The sequence below is a fragment of the Hippocampus zosterae genome, chromosome 5, assembly GCF_025434085.1.
Source record: "Hippocampus zosterae strain Florida chromosome 5, ASM2543408v3, whole genome shotgun sequence".
NCBI lineage: Eukaryota > Metazoa > Chordata > Actinopteri > Syngnathiformes > Syngnathidae > Hippocampus > Hippocampus zosterae.
The window spans coordinates 10,985,813-11,001,245 of record NC_067455.1 but is presented as its reverse complement, the minus strand read 5'-3'; the positions used below and the strand labels follow the sequence as shown (position 1 = coordinate 11,001,245).

Genomic DNA, 15,433 nt, shown 5'->3' with positions numbered 1-15,433 from the left:
GCAGGATGCCGTCAGTGTGGTTGGGGGCATCGGGGTTTTGCTGCCCCTCCTGGAGCAAGTTTGCGAGGAAGAGCAGGTGTACAACGGCGCTCAGGAGATCTCAGAACTGCTGGGACCAGAATTGACATCGTCGTCACGAAGCCCGGCCGCAATGCTGCTGCCACTTAAGTCTTCAGGTCGGATTCTGTTTCATTGATTTCATTTGACAGTTGGTGTTGAACTGCTGTATGGTTAACGTAGGCTTCAAAATGATTGCATCATGAAATCACAGTTTATATATTTTTTCACTTTTTAAATTCTGTTTCCAGGAATGATTTTCTTTAACTTGACTAAACAACGGTCACACATTGTACTGAGCGAAAATACAGTATATGCTTAACATTCACAAAGTTTGCGGAAGACTTGATATTCCCACCCAGAGGTCCTCAGTCACAATTCAAGTCAAGTTTATTTGTATAGCCCTTAATCGCAACAAAATTCAAAAAGATATCACGACGTGACATTAGTAACCGTTGGTGTAAAATAACGTTGATCATCCTCTGTTTTGTTGCGTTGCGGTTGTCAGTAAGTTTGCGTTTGTTTGTCTTTCCTTCTAGAAGCCAGACTGGAGAGGAACAGCCTCGCTGCCTTCTTGCTGATGATGAAGAACATGATCCGTCGTCATCCTGTCAATCAGGAAAGCCTGCTGCAGTGCCACGGGCCGAGCATCATCGGAGCCATGCTCAGCAAAGTAATAAATACTCATTTCAGTATGAACAGACATTTTTTTCATTGCAAAGGTGCTGTCTAACGATAAACGTGGTCATATCATGTCCTTTGGTATTCTTTGACGTTCATGAATTTGCCAAATGATTTGCACTGACTTGATTTAACGTGGATGTCCGGTTTTAACTCATTCACTCCCAAAGACGTTTTTATACGTCTTTTCAGACTTGGTCTCGAATTGGCTGGTACTGAATGAGTTTTAATGTCAAACGTTAGGGCCTGGGCATTATGAAGCCAGATGGACAGCAACGTACACATTTCTCCTCTCTGCAGGTTCCAGAAACTATGATGGACATGAATGTTTTGATTGCATGCCGGCTGCTACTCGACCAGGTCCTCAACGAGGGGAATGGTCCACTTCTGCAGCAGTTCTACCAGCACCTGCTCTTTGATTTCCGCATCTGGACCAGAAGCCATTTTGCTGTTTGTCACGGTGAGGCACAAGCTTGGCGGCATTAGATGGTTTAAGCATAACATACCGTAGGAAGCTGAGGCTATCACACTTGATATGTTGTGAATTTCTTTCTTTTGTAAAAGTTGGTTTCCAAATGTCGTACTGAGCGAACGCTAATGTTCCTTTTCCAAGATCACGTCCAGTACATCTCATCTGTGATCCACAAAGGGAAACAGCGCCTGAAGAGGAAATATGGAGTTCAGTACATTCTGGATACCATTCGCACGTACTACAGGTGAATTTGGATTTTGATTCTGCGGAGAAGACGGAATGTGTCGTGAAATACATTTCCTTCATGTTTCATATGCAGCACGGAGAAAAATGGCGGCTGTCTCAGTGATGAGAAGCAGATGATTCAGACGAGTTTGTTTGCGCTGCTGAAAGACTTCCTCAGATCTCCGACGGCTGAGGAGCTCCATAGTGTCCTCGCTTACATTCTGAGTGCGGGAGATGAGCAGCAGGTACTGATCCCTTGTGGTTTCGGGGGATTTTTCGTGATACGTTGCCGGCAAAATGATCCCGATTCACATTGACCTGCATGATAGATTCCGGGGCAGTATTTGGTGATGACATCATTTCTACCCCGTGGCGGGGCATGGACAATGGGAGAATGAATTTCATTTAGGTGCAGATCTGAAGAAAAGTGCAGTCAGGATTGCTTTTTTGTTTCTGCTATGGCAGTTTCGGTCCTTGGTTTGACAAGCTGTGTTGCAATTCATATAATGTAGAGGGGGAACAATTCCTGATTGCACATACAGCACATAACACTTTGGGTTGTGTGTTTGTTAGTGAGTAGATTCTGGTGTAAAACAGTATAAAATTGCAGTTCTATGATATTGTTTTCCATTGATGTGGGGCACATTTTTTTCAAGGAGGAATAATGAATGAATCCTAATGGCAAAATTCTGGTTTATGCAGTAGGCGGACTGGACGTGGTGTTCAGTACTCTTCTTTGTGCCATTCTCATTTGCATATTATATGAATAGAATTTTTTTTTTTTTTTTGGGTGGGGGGCACTTAACATGTCCCTCCCGAATTCAACCGAACACCTCTTTCTTGGGTGTTTTTGTTCAGGTGGTAAAGGCCCTGGAGGTGCTTTATGAGCTTTTCCGGAGCAGCCCCCCTCGTGAACAGGTGCAGGCTGTGCTTCTGGAGTGGGGAGTGGAACAACTTTATAGTCTCCTTCTCAACCCGAGCTTTGGGGACCGAGCCAGAGAGATGGTCTTCAGGGTCAGAGTAGTTTTGTGCTTTCTTTCTTTCTGTCTGTCTCTTCTCACTCCTGCCTTCTCTCTCTTTAAAACAATCTCCGTCAACACCATCCGGCATGATGCATTGTGTCTGCAGGTTTTATACAAAATCCTGAAGAGCGAGCGTGTGTCTGAGCGCAACAAGCAGCGCCTAAAACTTAAGGACTTTGGCTACCTTGGCCTGGTGTTTTTCCTTGAAGACCTTCCCGTGACCATGACGACTGTGCGATGTCTGTACGAGCAGGTCCTTGCGACAGGTATTTCAATTCAAACAAGAGAGGCCTTTACAATCATAAATGGGAAGTATAAGACAATGGCATCAATCGCTTCGATGAACAAGAACTGACAGCAATCCAATGATAACTAAAAACAATGATCAAAGTCTTGCCTTTTTTACTCATCCTCTTATGCTTCCTTGTTGCTTCTTTTGTTTTTTTCCAAACCATGACAAGTTACATATTTTTGTGACTAGAACAACACAACCAGTCAAAAGGTTTCCAATGCGTCCAATCCTTTGACTGTTATGTAATTCTTTAGGTGAATTTAGTTGCTCTGGTCATTTTTTTTTATCCAAGTAAAATGAAAGGGATTGAAATTCGTCAACGCAGTATCGCCAATTAACTCATTCACTCCCAAAGACGTTTTTAAACGTTTTTTTTCAGACTTAGTCTAGAATTGGCTGGTACTGAATGAGTTAAGCCCCAACATCACATTAGAACGGTGAGTGGTAAATACGGAATCGTTTCCAACGACCGCATCTGCTTGCCCCCTCAGACACGAGTCCGAACTTCAGAGACCTCCTAGCTGTGGTGTGCCTGTCCCACCGGGCTGACCTGGCAGTCCGCCTGGATGTTTGTCGCAAGGTCAGTCTGACCTTCTGCCACTCTAGCCTCATCTTCATCAAAGCAATTTTCGCTATCGGCGCAAATTATCCTCACATCTCCTGTGGTTCTGCAAACAGCTCTTTCACCTCATCTATCTCAGCGAGGACTACGTGAAGCAGCTGGCCAAACAGCCCGGTTGGCAGGATGTTCTCACCAAACTTTATGTGAAGGAGTCCTACGAATCGTTCGCCGCCAGCCTCTCGGGATCCACCGAGGCCAACTTCCGGCCTCCGTTGCGTCGAGACCCGAGTCTGCTCATCGAGGATGCACGTACGGGCATCTTCCTCAACTACGGCACCTCGCAGGAGGAGGACGACGACGAGGAAGAGGAGGACGGCGTCCAACGAGATGCCTCCGAGGGATTTTCCGATTTATCCCAATCGCCGCCCGGTCGCGTGGGAGGCCAGCTGAAGTCATTCGATTCTACAGACCAAGAGAGTCACTCGTCCTCCCTCTCCAATTCCATCGTGGTGGATATTCCCTCGTCTCGCGTCGATGACGAAGGGAGCGATTACCAGCCTTTCTCCCCGTACGGAACGTCGCCACCTTTTGATTTGGAACTAGGCAACATTGGAGAGCCGGTCACCCCAACAAGTAGCCTCACAAACACACCATCCCCTCTGGAGTACAGCAAAGCCTTTCCGCCGCAGCGACCCAGAAAAAGCTCCAGTCTATCCAATGTTTTGGACCACGCCAGTTACGGGACAGACCCTCCCACCGGAGACACCATCTCCAACACTTCAAATCCACAGGTTTGGATAATGACGGTCATATCTTGAGTTTTATCTCAGAAAGCTTTCTGGTGTTTTCTGTGAGGCTTTGTGTCTGAGTGTTGGTTGACTTTTAGCAGACGCCAGAAGAGGAGCTCTGCAACCTGCTCACCAACATTATCTTCTCGGTGCTTTGGAGCGGCAGTGCGGCGGACGGGCCCGAGGATGTGGTCTGGAGAGAGAGGGGCCAGGTGTTTTCTGTTCTCACTAAACTGGGTTCCTCCTGCCAACTGGTCCGCCCGCCCGATGACATCAAACGGAGGTGATCTTGTCTCACAAGCCTTTTGATTATAGCCCACCAGGAGGATAGAGACTTGTTTCCGACACGTGACGCTACTTGAGATCGTAAGACCGGTCAAAATTGGAATTGCTATCCTCAATTTTGAAGTTCCATTTTCTTCCCTGTAATTCGAAAGGGAATGCAGTTCAGTTCTGTTAAAAGTTTTTAGCTGACCTTGTTATCGGCTTTGTGGTCCTCTGCCATGCATTTGCAATTCTTGAACTGATTGAATGCCATTTCTTTATAAAGCCACCAAATCAAAATTTATGCACAAGCACTTTTCATCTGAATCAGGATTCAATCAGGACTCACAATACATTACAATGATGCCTTTGAACAGGAATAAACCTTGCATCAAAAGATTTGCTGGGGTGGCCAGTCATTTGGACCAAATTGTCTGGTTTAAAGTCAAGCCACTTTTATGCTGTTTTCCAGATAATTTGGCACAGCAGAAGCCGGACATGAGAATGTTTTATTTTTATTTTTTTCGCTTGTCCCTTTTAGACGTAAGTCACAACATTAGTGTGTACATTCACACGCTCATTGCGGCTGACATCGATGACATCATTACATGTGTGGTGACATCACTGTGGCAGCGACAATATCTTGGGAGGCAGTAAATGCACTTCACTAACTTGACACTACACGACTTGACAAAAATATAATACAAACATTATCAATACATGTTTTTGTCATGATATCCTGAGGAGCCGTGACAGCTTTTTCGTTTTACATTGTGTTTTTACGCTCTAAGTTTTATGACATTACGTGGTGCTGTGCCACTGTGTGTAACAGTCTGCTGGAGATGATGCTGGAATCGTCTTTGTCTGATCTGAGGGACGCCCAGGGTGTATTCCTGCCGTTTTGTCCCAGCCTGGTGAGGCTCCTTAGGTTGCTGCAGGACTTCCTGTTCGCCGAGGGAACCGACAATCATACACTGTGGAGTGAAAAGGTGCATCCGACGGCCTGCCTCACACATCGTTTGGATTTTTTTTCTCACACTCAGTCCAAATGCTTGAAACTTGATACCGTTGACAGTGTGCGGTGAGAATTTATCAGTTTGAATGCCATTATTATTTTACATGCATTTCTTAAATGCCATTATTATTTTACATGCATTTCTTAGGCAGCGTCATGCCGGGCTGGTGACTCACTAGTGTATTTGCTTCCATTCAAGCCTCCCTAAAATACCGTCATTGAGATGAATCGGTTGCATCATTGTTAAAATTCTAGTTAAGATCAGGTTCAAGTTTTTCTGGTTTGAAATGAGGTCTACGCTTTCACTGCGAATCCTTTGTTGATATTCGCTTTATCACAGATCTTTGAAGGGGTTGTGAACCTACTGGACAAGTTGCAGGCCTGGCACAGCACCCCCGGTAACCCTGGAAGCACAGAACTGAAGGAGATGTCCCAGATCGGCCTACGCATCATCACCGGCTATATCCAACAGCAGCAGTCACAGGTTGGTTGTCCCTTTTATCGCCTGCAATATTTGACTTACGTTGAAGGGTTCACACAGACAGAGGCATATTACAAATACCAGACCTTATAGGGGTTTCACTTCAAAGACATTTGAGTCATTCATCTCGTGAGGAGTGTTGGGTATGAAAGGGTTGCTCCTCTCTGAGTTGTGACTGCCGTTGCTGTAGCACCGTGGGACTTAGCGATCATAACTGAAGCAACCACAAGGCTTCCGATCACATGATTTGTTGGTTGAAATACTCATTTGCGGAGTAGAGCAACCCCCACAAAGCCATTTATCAAAATCCATCAAATGAATCGTGCTGTGAACCAGTAGATGTGTTTGCTGTTTAATTTAAAATAAGTCTGTGTGATGTAACTGCATTGTTTGTATTTTTTTAGATGTGTATTTTCTTTCTTCCTGTGATAAGGTCATGCTAAATCATAACTCATGTCGTGCTCCACATGTATTTATCCTTCTGATAAATACAGTACTGTATATCTGAAACATTGCAGATACGAGTTCACATTCTACTATCTCATAAAATAAAAACATAGAAAGCAGTTTTGTTTTACACTCCCGAAAAACTACAGCAAAAAAGTATTAAAATTTGTAAGTGTAGTTTAAAGTGGTGTAAATTGCGCCATACTGAGAAATGTTCACAGGATTTAAAGACATGAAGTTCCAATTATTTAATGAAAGCAACTTTTCTTGATGTATGAGTTAGTTATTGTTACTTATCTGTTGAGATAGCACGTTTTACTGACTCACAATGTGCTGCATAGAATGCCCAAAAACAGAGACTCACAAGTTTAGCGATTTCAATTGACGCCACTTAAAAAGTCCTCCTGCCTCCTCAGGTGTGTGTGATGGCCTTCGTGAAGCTGCACAGCCTACTTCAGACTGTGCTGTGTCTCAGCTGGGAGGAGGTCTGCTTCCTGCTAGGCCGCATTGGCGCCCCCCTGTGGCCACACAAGGACGTGACGGACATCAACAACACTGAGCATGCGGAGATGTTCTCCCAGGTGGTCCCGGTGGTGCGAGCCCTCCTGGACCAGCATGCAGACCCAATTACGGTCCAACAGCTGCTCCCTAGTCTACCCATCACCAATGGCAGCACCACATTTGCCCAAGATCTAAAGGCCTACTGCCACACGCTGGAATGGCAAAGCTTTTACCAGCAGCAGGTCAGCGGCTGTTATTGTTTGACGAGATTCAATGAAAGTTGGCTACTCATCATACAAATCAATATCTTTCCAAAACAAGGTTATGAAAACAGTTTTGAACTCGCACCAATGGAGTTAATATATTTCAACCCGATGTCAGTTTGAAATCTCTCCTTGCAAGTCATACAGGGCGTGACACAAAACAACATGAAGTTACAAATCCCCCTCAGTGTGTATAATAAATCCAGTGCATTAAATGACAAAATCTCCACATTTGAGCTTTTTCCCTATTATAGCCATCAAAAAAAGATAAGATAAGAAATCCTTTATTAGTCTCGCAATGGACAAATTCCCAATTCACAGCAGCAAAGTTATGAAAGGAAGAAGTAGAAGAACAAAATATAGGAGCTGTTGGAAAGGCAATATCAAAATAACACAACGCAACACATTAGACACAGACAGTCGTGCAATCCGAATCACTTTTCCTGCATGTACTTTGTTGTGTATGACAATAACTACGTTTTACTGTTCTGTTTCAAAGTCACAAGCATATATGCAAATATTTTTGTGTTCACTAACAGGATATTTTAAATAAGTCGTTGCAAATACAGTACAATTGCGCTACCACTTTATCCAGTGCTACTGGAACAAATTAATACATTGAAAAAAAAGGTAGCAAATATTACGTTAAACATTTCTGCCCCACTACAAACTGCAACCACCAAAATAAACAGAATGTTAAATGTTTACCTGTGTAACATTATCCGTGTTGAGAAGTTAGTTTTAAAGTGATGGTTTTTCAATTTTATTGTTGGGTGTTTTAACGTGCCCATGATCAACAAGTTCAAAGATCTCAGGCTTGGGTGCTGTGATAGTATATTTTTTTCTGTGCGCAGGTTCGGCCCACCATGGAGCAGTATGAGTTGGACACGTTTGGGCGGAGTCATGACATTATGTCCTATTTCTGGAATTCCTGTTTCGATGACCTCATGAGTACGGCCTTCAAACGAGACAAAGACAGATCGGACAGTAAAGCAAAGTTTCAGGTGGGAGTAGCGTGCAGCGCTCCCTCCCGTGGGTAACGGCAACACTCGACCTCTCCGCTTATCCGACAATGATGTGCACGGTCACAGGAATTGATCGTCGACCCCTACCTGAAGCGCGTTCGAAGTGAGAACGGGCGCTACGTCAGTTGGCAGAAGCAGAGCTCCAACCAGCAGGGGGTGGTGTGGCAGCACTGGAAGGCTCTGCGGAGGCTGTTGACCAGCGAAAGAGCAGTGTGGGCCAAGAAGTACGACTTCCTCTCAGCCACTGTTATTTTTATTCGCTTTACCCAAACATGCTTTACATTCCTTCTGACAGTCTGCTTTGCCACTTCCCCCTGGAATCTGTTTGTGCCTCAAAGCACTCTCCTGCTCACTTTTCGCAGCCCGGCTGGCCTTCAGCTCTTTTCCACTCTCACTGCCTTCCTGGTTATTTTCCGAGACAGAGAAACACATGCTTCATTTTTTTTTCTATACGTTCTGCAGAAATCAGCCTCAGGTCAAGTGGATCCTGTCCAGTGCAGAGACATATTCAAAAATGCGCCTCAAACTTGTTCCCAACCACCATTATGATCCCCACACAGAGGCCAGTGCCCAGAGGGACAACATGGGTGCGTAACACAGTGGACCATGATGCATTTGGCCAGTTTAACAAAAAAATAATTCCAAATACAACAATGTCATTCTTTTTCCAGGAGTGGACAGTCCACGTTCCGAGCCTCTCCCTTTGGCTGTTGCTAAACAAGCCAAAGTGAGCGACATGGAGGACGACCAGTTAGGAGATGAGGATCTTGTTTTTTTAGATAACAAGTGAGTTCACTTCACATTCAGCTCTTGATAAGAACACTTTTACAAAGGGCTGGCAAACAGTATATCCAATTCAAATATTCCATTCTCACTTTTGCATTTAGTGTGGAGGCCGAAGATGAGAGCCAAAAAGAAAAGCTGGTTTTATCCGAAGACTGCGAACTCATCACCATCGTAGCCAAGGTTCCCGGCCGCCTGGAGGTCACCACGCACCACCTTTACTTCTACGACGGCACCATTGAGAAAGAGGAAACGGAGGAGGGTGAGCAATATACATTGCATTGAATACACATATACCTGTACTGTGTGTGTGTGTGTGTGTGTGTGTGTGTGTGTGTGTTTATGATACTTACTTTTGTGATAGTATAAAAGTTCCCAAAGAGCGGAGGTGGGGGGGTGGGGGTGTCTGTTGTTTGAAAACCGAATCCACTAATTTAGCTACCCCTTCTTTCTTGAAACCTACGATTTCAACGGTGGATTATTAAGCAGTAACACTCAACAAATAATTAGGAAAAAAAACTTGAGCAATGCTTCCGATGAAGTATGGCAAAAGCGTTCAATAGGTTTATCGTTGTGGTCGTTGTTTGTCGCGATGTAGAACTGCACTGCATCAAAAAAGTGAGTTTTTTTTTTCCAAATATATTGACTTCATTTAGCAACAATGAGGACAAAATATAACGAGGAGCACTTACCACGATACAATGCAGCATCATTGTAAAACTACAGTAAGGAACATAGTGTTTGCAAAAAAAAGAATAATTACTTCCAGAATGTTGGATTCTGCATTTTCATTGGATGCCGTTAGATGTGGTCGGTGTATATAATGTTGTGGCCATGTGAGAATGTCGTAAGCGGTATTTAAGTCTAAGTATGGGCATGACTATTGTCCATCGCTGCAGGGATCGGTTTCGACTTCAAGCGACCTCTGTCTCAGCTCCGAGAGGTTCATTTGAGGCGCTACAACCTGCGTCGTTCTGCACTGGAGCTTTTCTTCATCGACCAGGCTCACTACTTCATCAACTTCAAGAAGAAGGTGATGTCGAGTTCACAGCATTTGACACTTTTGGCCAATTCAAGATCTCAGAACGGACTCTTTATCTTTCCTCTCCTTAGTTACGTAATAAAGTGTATTCAAGGATTCTGGGCCTGCGCCCTCCCAACCTTTTTTACTTTGGATCCCGATCACCTCAAGAGCTGCTGAAAGCATCGGGCCTCACACAGGTGTTTATAGCCAATTTTAGTCTCTCATGTAGGATTATTATTCGCTAAATGTCCCGTCTCGTGCTGATCTGTTTCTCATGTGTTGCACAGAAATGGGTCTGCAGGGAAATATCAAATTTTGAATATTTGATGCAACTCAACACCATCGCTGGGCGCACTTACAATGACCTATCGCAATATCCTGTGGTAAGACCACACATGAGAGGAGAGACAAGAGAGTGGAGGCAGTGCGCGCACACACACACACGCACGCACGCACACACACACACACACACACACACACACACACACACACAGGCCACAAATAACGTTCGTGTTGTCTTTATTCAGTTCCCCTGGATACTCTGCGACTACACTTCCCCCGTTCTGGATCTGGAAGACCCGACAGTTTTCCGAGACTTGTCCAAACCTGTTGGTGTGGTCAACCCTCGCCATGCGCAGGCGGTCAAAGAGAAGCAAGTTGGCCTTCAAGCTCTTTTTGTGACAAACAGTGGTGTACAAACCAAAAAAAGTATTTAGCAAAATGGAGCAGTAGTATTTTATCTGTGAGGACTGTTTTTTCAGAACAAGGTTTTGTTTGACGTACTGCACAATAAAAAAAAATTAAAATAGCCACGACGCAATATGAAATACACATGAACCGAGTCTAAGTTGAGTTCGCTTTTGAGGGTTGCAATTAGCATATCATAAAAATGGTATTCAAACTCACAATAGTGTAAATGTACTCCAGCAATAACCGAACGACTAAAAAATGCATAAAATTGGTCATCATAAAAAGACGCTGTTCTGTTTTTATGACATATCAAGCACAAATTATGTGTAACACTCACTGTTTGGATGAAATGAATCTTCTTTTTAACAGTACTAAGAACGCTTGCAGTTAAGCATTCCAATGCTGCACATAAAAGGTGTCTAATTATTTAAGCCAGTAAACTGAAGAAAAAAAATGGACACAAGGAAAACATGAAATGAGCAAATCGAATCAAAACCATATCAGCAAAAACACAGATCATGACAAATCCGTTCGCAGTTCGTTATTCAACTTCAGCTGTCGTCTCAGTGAGGAAAAGAGACTTCATATCCCCTGCTAAAAACCGCTCGTCAACTGACAAGAACAAGATATTAGTCTCGGATTCACTTTTTTTTATGGTGAGGAACACCCAAATCGAGTGTGTTTTCGATTGTGGACTTAAAACAATAGCAGGGAATAATTGGCCGATGCGTCGTTCATCACATCTTGAAAACTAATCAACGTCATTTTTTGGGGGGCGGGCATTTGTCAAGGCACCGCCCAGCAACTTGCAGCACGATGCTGTCTTTAGCTAACTCATTGTTTTCCACCAGATATGAAAGCTTTGAGGACTCGACGGGCACCATCGACAAATTCCACTATGGCACACACTACTCCAACGCAGCAGGAGTCATGCACTACATGATCCGCATGGAGCCGTTTACCACGCTGCACATCCAGCTGCAGAGCGGCAGGTGGGAACGACATCAAGGTGTAGCAAGCCGCGGCGGGCAGGTCCCATCCTAAACGGACACGTGATCAACTATGTTTAGGTTCGACTGTGCGGACCGACAGTTCCACTCGGTGGCAGCAGCCTGGCAAGCTCGCATAGAAAGCCCAGCTGATGTCAAGGAGCTCATCCCGGAGTTCTTCTACTTCCCAGAAATCCTGCAGAACATGAATGGTGCGTTTCGGGTTGATGTGCGCCGCACTGATGCATGACACCAAGCACGACGTACCTCACCTCTTGTCGCAGGATTCGACCTGGGAACCTTGCAGTTATCTCAGGATCCGGTGGAGGACGTTCTGCTGCCCCGCTGGGCCACGTCGAGGGAAGACTTCATCAGAAAGCACAGGAAAGCTCTGGTGAGGAGTTGGCGTGCGACGCTCTTCCCACAGCTCCTTCCAAACAACTCTTCACGTTGACATCACTTGATTTGACTTCAGGAAAGCGAGTATGTGTCGTGTCATCTACACGAGTGGATCGACCTGATCTTCGGCTACAAGCAGCGAGGCGAAGAGGCAGTGAAAGCCCTCAACGTCTTCTACTACTGCACCTATGAAGGTACGACACGATTTTTCGTCATCGGGAAAAGAAAAGAAATCGAGCTTATCATTTCATGTTTTTTTTTTTCTCCAGGTGCAGTAGATCTGGACGCCATTGCAGATGAAACAGAGCGCAAGGCACTCGAAGGCATCATTAGTAACTTTGGACAAACGCCCTGCCAACTGTTGAAGGTGCAACTTTCAAATGAGCTCATAACTTCTCCCTTTACTTTTTGGACTATTTGTTCGTATCTCGTGTGCTCCCTGAAAAGCTGCAGTCACATTATCATCTGCAAACAGGAGCCTCACCCACCTCGTATGTCAACTGCAAATGCTTCGAGGCGGCAGTCCCGCATGGACACTCTGCCAGTCAACATCTTTGATCACCTCGATAAGCTGCGCCCATTTGTGGAGGTGAGCTTACTGCATCAACACATATGTCCAGGTTTGTTATACTGACCGTCATCGGGCTGCTTTCTCATGATGACACGCTCGATTCTTCAATAACTGAATCGGGCTGTAGCAATAGGCTGTTACTTGATCATATTGCAAGTGTAGTGGGTGTTTGACTATGAACACGTTCAGCTCAGAGCTTCAGATTTGGCTTCCTTTCGTTTCCCCCTTTTCCAGACATTCATTTATTTGTTAAGATGCTTTATCCCTGATGTTCCTGTAGAAACCATTAAATTACTACTAATATTGTCACTATTAGGGCGGCCCGGTGGTCCAGTGGTTAGCGCGTCAACCTCACAGTGCAGAGGTCCTGGTTTCGATCCAGAGTCTCCCGGGGCCTGTGTGGGTTTTCTCCGGGTACTCCAGTTTCCTCCCACATTCCAAAAACATGCATGACAGGCTGATTGAACACTCTTAAAATTGTCCCTAGTTGTGAGTGTGAGCGTGGATCATTGTTTGTTTGTGTGTGCCCTGTGATTGGCTGGCAACCGCTTCAGGGTGTCTCCTGCCTCCTGCCCGAAGACAGCTGGGATAGGCTTCAGCACCCCCCGCGACACTTGTGAGGACAAAGCGGTTCAGAAAATGGATGGATGCATGGATTATTGATATTATTATTTTTATTATTATCCATCCATCCATCCATTTTCTAATTCATTTATCCTCAAAAAGGTTGCGGGGCGTGTTGGAGCCTATCCCAGCTGTCTTCGGGCAGTAGGTGGGGGACACCCTGAATCGGTTGCCAGCCAATCGCAGGGCACACAGAAACGAACAACCATTCGCGCTCACAATCACACCTGGGGACAATTTAGAGTCTTCCATTAACCTGCCATGCATGTTTTTGGAATGTGGGAGGAAACCGGAGTACCCAAAGAAGACCCACTCAGGCACGTGGAGAACATGAAAAACTCCATACAGGAAGGCCAGAGCCAGAAACGAACCCATCATATTATTATTATTATTATTATTTTTTTTTTATTATTATTATTATATAGCGTATCGTGACCTGTACTGGTTTGTCTAATCTCAGGTGGTGAGTGATGGCATTCCCCTAGTCCAGGCGGTCGTACCAAAGAACCAGAATCGGTCCTCCATCATCCATGGCTCCGATATACTGGTACAGTTTTGCTCAACACCTTCACCGCGGAGAGAGCTCACCAGGATAAAAAACAAAACAAAAACACCTTTCATTTTTTTAATCAGCTTCCTTTTGTACTTCCAGGTGACAGTGAGCTCCAGTGGCTTGATAGGGACACATAGCTGGCTGCCATATGACAAGAACATCGCCAACTACTTCACCTTCACCAAGGACCCAACCATTAATAATCCCAAGTGATTGCATTTTTTTTACACTTGTGCTGTAAATTATGTAATGCTTGGGTCAGAGATAAGAAAAATGCCCAGATATTTTAATCATCTCACCAATGTCAAATAATCTGAGATGATTATTACATATCACACACAAGCCTCATAAATAACATAACATAAAGTAAATAATCTAATCTTCATCTTTTTTACTACATTTTAAGACCATCAACAAAATAGAGAACATCTGTGTGCTTTTTTTCTGCAAGAAAACATCTGGGATGTTTCAGGGCCCGTCCTTTTAAATTGACCTTGAACATGAATAACAAATACACATTCCCCAAAAAACTCAAACAATGTGGTTTAGAGCCATTTGGAGATGTCATTTTCTTCGAGTGACGCTTTTAATGCGCTCTTTATAATCACTTTCAGGCTACAGCTCACATGCACTCGGTCTGTTAATTTTCAGGACCCAACGTTTCCTTGGCGGACCTTTCTCACCCGGCGTGGAGATCAATGCTCAGGTTTTGGTGGTGTCGAATGATGGACGTCTGCTGTTTAGCGGAGGACACTGGGACTGCAGTCTGCGGGTCACCCAGCTGGGCAAAGGCAAGCTGGTGGGCAGGATCTGCCGGCACATTGGTAAGCGCGAACTTAGTGGACACTGCATTAGGCACACTTACACAAGTACTGTTTTGACAAAAAATAAAATAAAAAATTAATATAACAACATGTACAGTATAATGTGCAGATGTTTTCAATTTTAAATTCAGCGGTTCGGTGAACTTCTATACAAGTTGTTGAATGAATACCCCTCCAACCGTGTGAATCAAATTTAGGATTTTTAATTTGAATTCTGTGTTTCCCCAAAGATGTTGTCACGTGCTTGGCTCTGGATCTGTGTGGCATCTACCTCATCTCAGGCTCAAGGGACACATCCTGTATCGTGTGGCAGGTTCTACAGCAGGTAGAAACAAAAAAGAGGGTCAGGCATGTTGGTGCATCCGGGTGAGATAAGGATCCTGTGAACTTCACCGAGTATTCTTTTCCCATTTTAGGGTGGCTTCTCCAGCACGCTGTCTCCTCGACCCATTCAGGTGCTTTGCGGACACGACCAAGAGGTTACCTGTGTGGCCATCAGCACAGAACTGGACATGGCTGTTTCAGGCTCAAAGGTCTCTAAATCGCGAATACAAAACACACACATTTTTATATGCAATACATACAGTAGGGTATGACTCAGAAACATTACTTGGATTGTGTAAAAAAGGTAACGTAAAAATGTACACATTTGTACTACTCACTGAATAAAACAATTTGTTAATGAGGCATAGGTTGTCATTTTGTTCCTGTACTGTTATCAACCACCATTTGCACATTTTAGTACTTTTATGGGAACTTACAGATGGTAAATATAGTTAGTTGGGTGAGGTGTTAAGTAGGTAGGTTGGTATATAGATGGGTTGGTGAATAAGTAAATCGGTAGATAGTTGATTGTTAAGTCAATTGTAAATAGGTAGTTA

General features: G+C 44.4%; 1 protein-coding gene across 3 annotated transcripts in view; it reads left to right on the top strand.

Moving 5' to 3' along the window:
* Window positions 1-15,433, top strand: part of nbeal2 (neurobeachin-like 2) — a 39,288-nt gene that overhangs the window by 19,291 nt on the left and 4,564 nt on the right. For 2 of the 3 annotated variants that reach the window (XM_052066054.1, XM_052066052.1), the window contains 33 exons: window positions 5-176; window positions 597-730; window positions 1,039-1,198; window positions 1,352-1,454; window positions 1,530-1,680; window positions 2,294-2,449; window positions 2,564-2,723; window positions 3,241-3,329; window positions 3,428-4,102; window positions 4,198-4,382; window positions 5,196-5,352; window positions 5,719-5,862; window positions 6,723-7,049; window positions 7,925-8,074; window positions 8,162-8,319; window positions 8,558-8,682; window positions 8,767-8,881; window positions 8,983-9,140; window positions 9,778-9,911; window positions 9,992-10,099; window positions 10,190-10,285; window positions 10,430-10,554; window positions 11,444-11,584; window positions 11,663-11,793; window positions 11,866-11,975; window positions 12,057-12,174; window positions 12,250-12,347; window positions 12,456-12,569; window positions 13,636-13,722; window positions 13,828-13,937; window positions 14,380-14,552; window positions 14,783-14,877; window positions 14,969-15,085. In XM_052066054.1, coding sequence (XP_051922014.1) covers window positions 5-176; window positions 597-730; window positions 1,039-1,198; window positions 1,352-1,454; window positions 1,530-1,680; window positions 2,294-2,449; window positions 2,564-2,723; window positions 3,241-3,329; window positions 3,428-4,102; window positions 4,198-4,382; window positions 5,196-5,352; window positions 5,719-5,862; window positions 6,723-7,049; window positions 7,925-8,074; window positions 8,162-8,319; window positions 8,558-8,682; window positions 8,767-8,881; window positions 8,983-9,140; window positions 9,778-9,911; window positions 9,992-10,099; window positions 10,190-10,285; window positions 10,430-10,554; window positions 11,444-11,584; window positions 11,663-11,793; window positions 11,866-11,975; window positions 12,057-12,174; window positions 12,250-12,347; window positions 12,456-12,569; window positions 13,636-13,722; window positions 13,828-13,937; window positions 14,380-14,552; window positions 14,783-14,877; window positions 14,969-15,085 — 5,076 coding nt within the window. The remainder of the gene's footprint in view (window positions 1-4; window positions 177-596; window positions 731-1,038; window positions 1,199-1,351; window positions 1,455-1,529; window positions 1,681-2,293; window positions 2,450-2,563; window positions 2,724-3,240; window positions 3,330-3,427; window positions 4,103-4,197; window positions 4,383-5,195; window positions 5,353-5,718; window positions 5,863-6,722; window positions 7,050-7,924; window positions 8,075-8,161; window positions 8,320-8,557; window positions 8,683-8,766; window positions 8,882-8,982; window positions 9,141-9,777; window positions 9,912-9,991; window positions 10,100-10,189; window positions 10,286-10,429; window positions 10,555-11,443; window positions 11,585-11,662; window positions 11,794-11,865; window positions 11,976-12,056; window positions 12,175-12,249; window positions 12,348-12,455; window positions 12,570-13,635; window positions 13,723-13,827; window positions 13,938-14,379; window positions 14,553-14,782; window positions 14,878-14,968; window positions 15,086-15,433) is intronic. The other variant, XM_052066053.1, reaches the window with a different exon arrangement.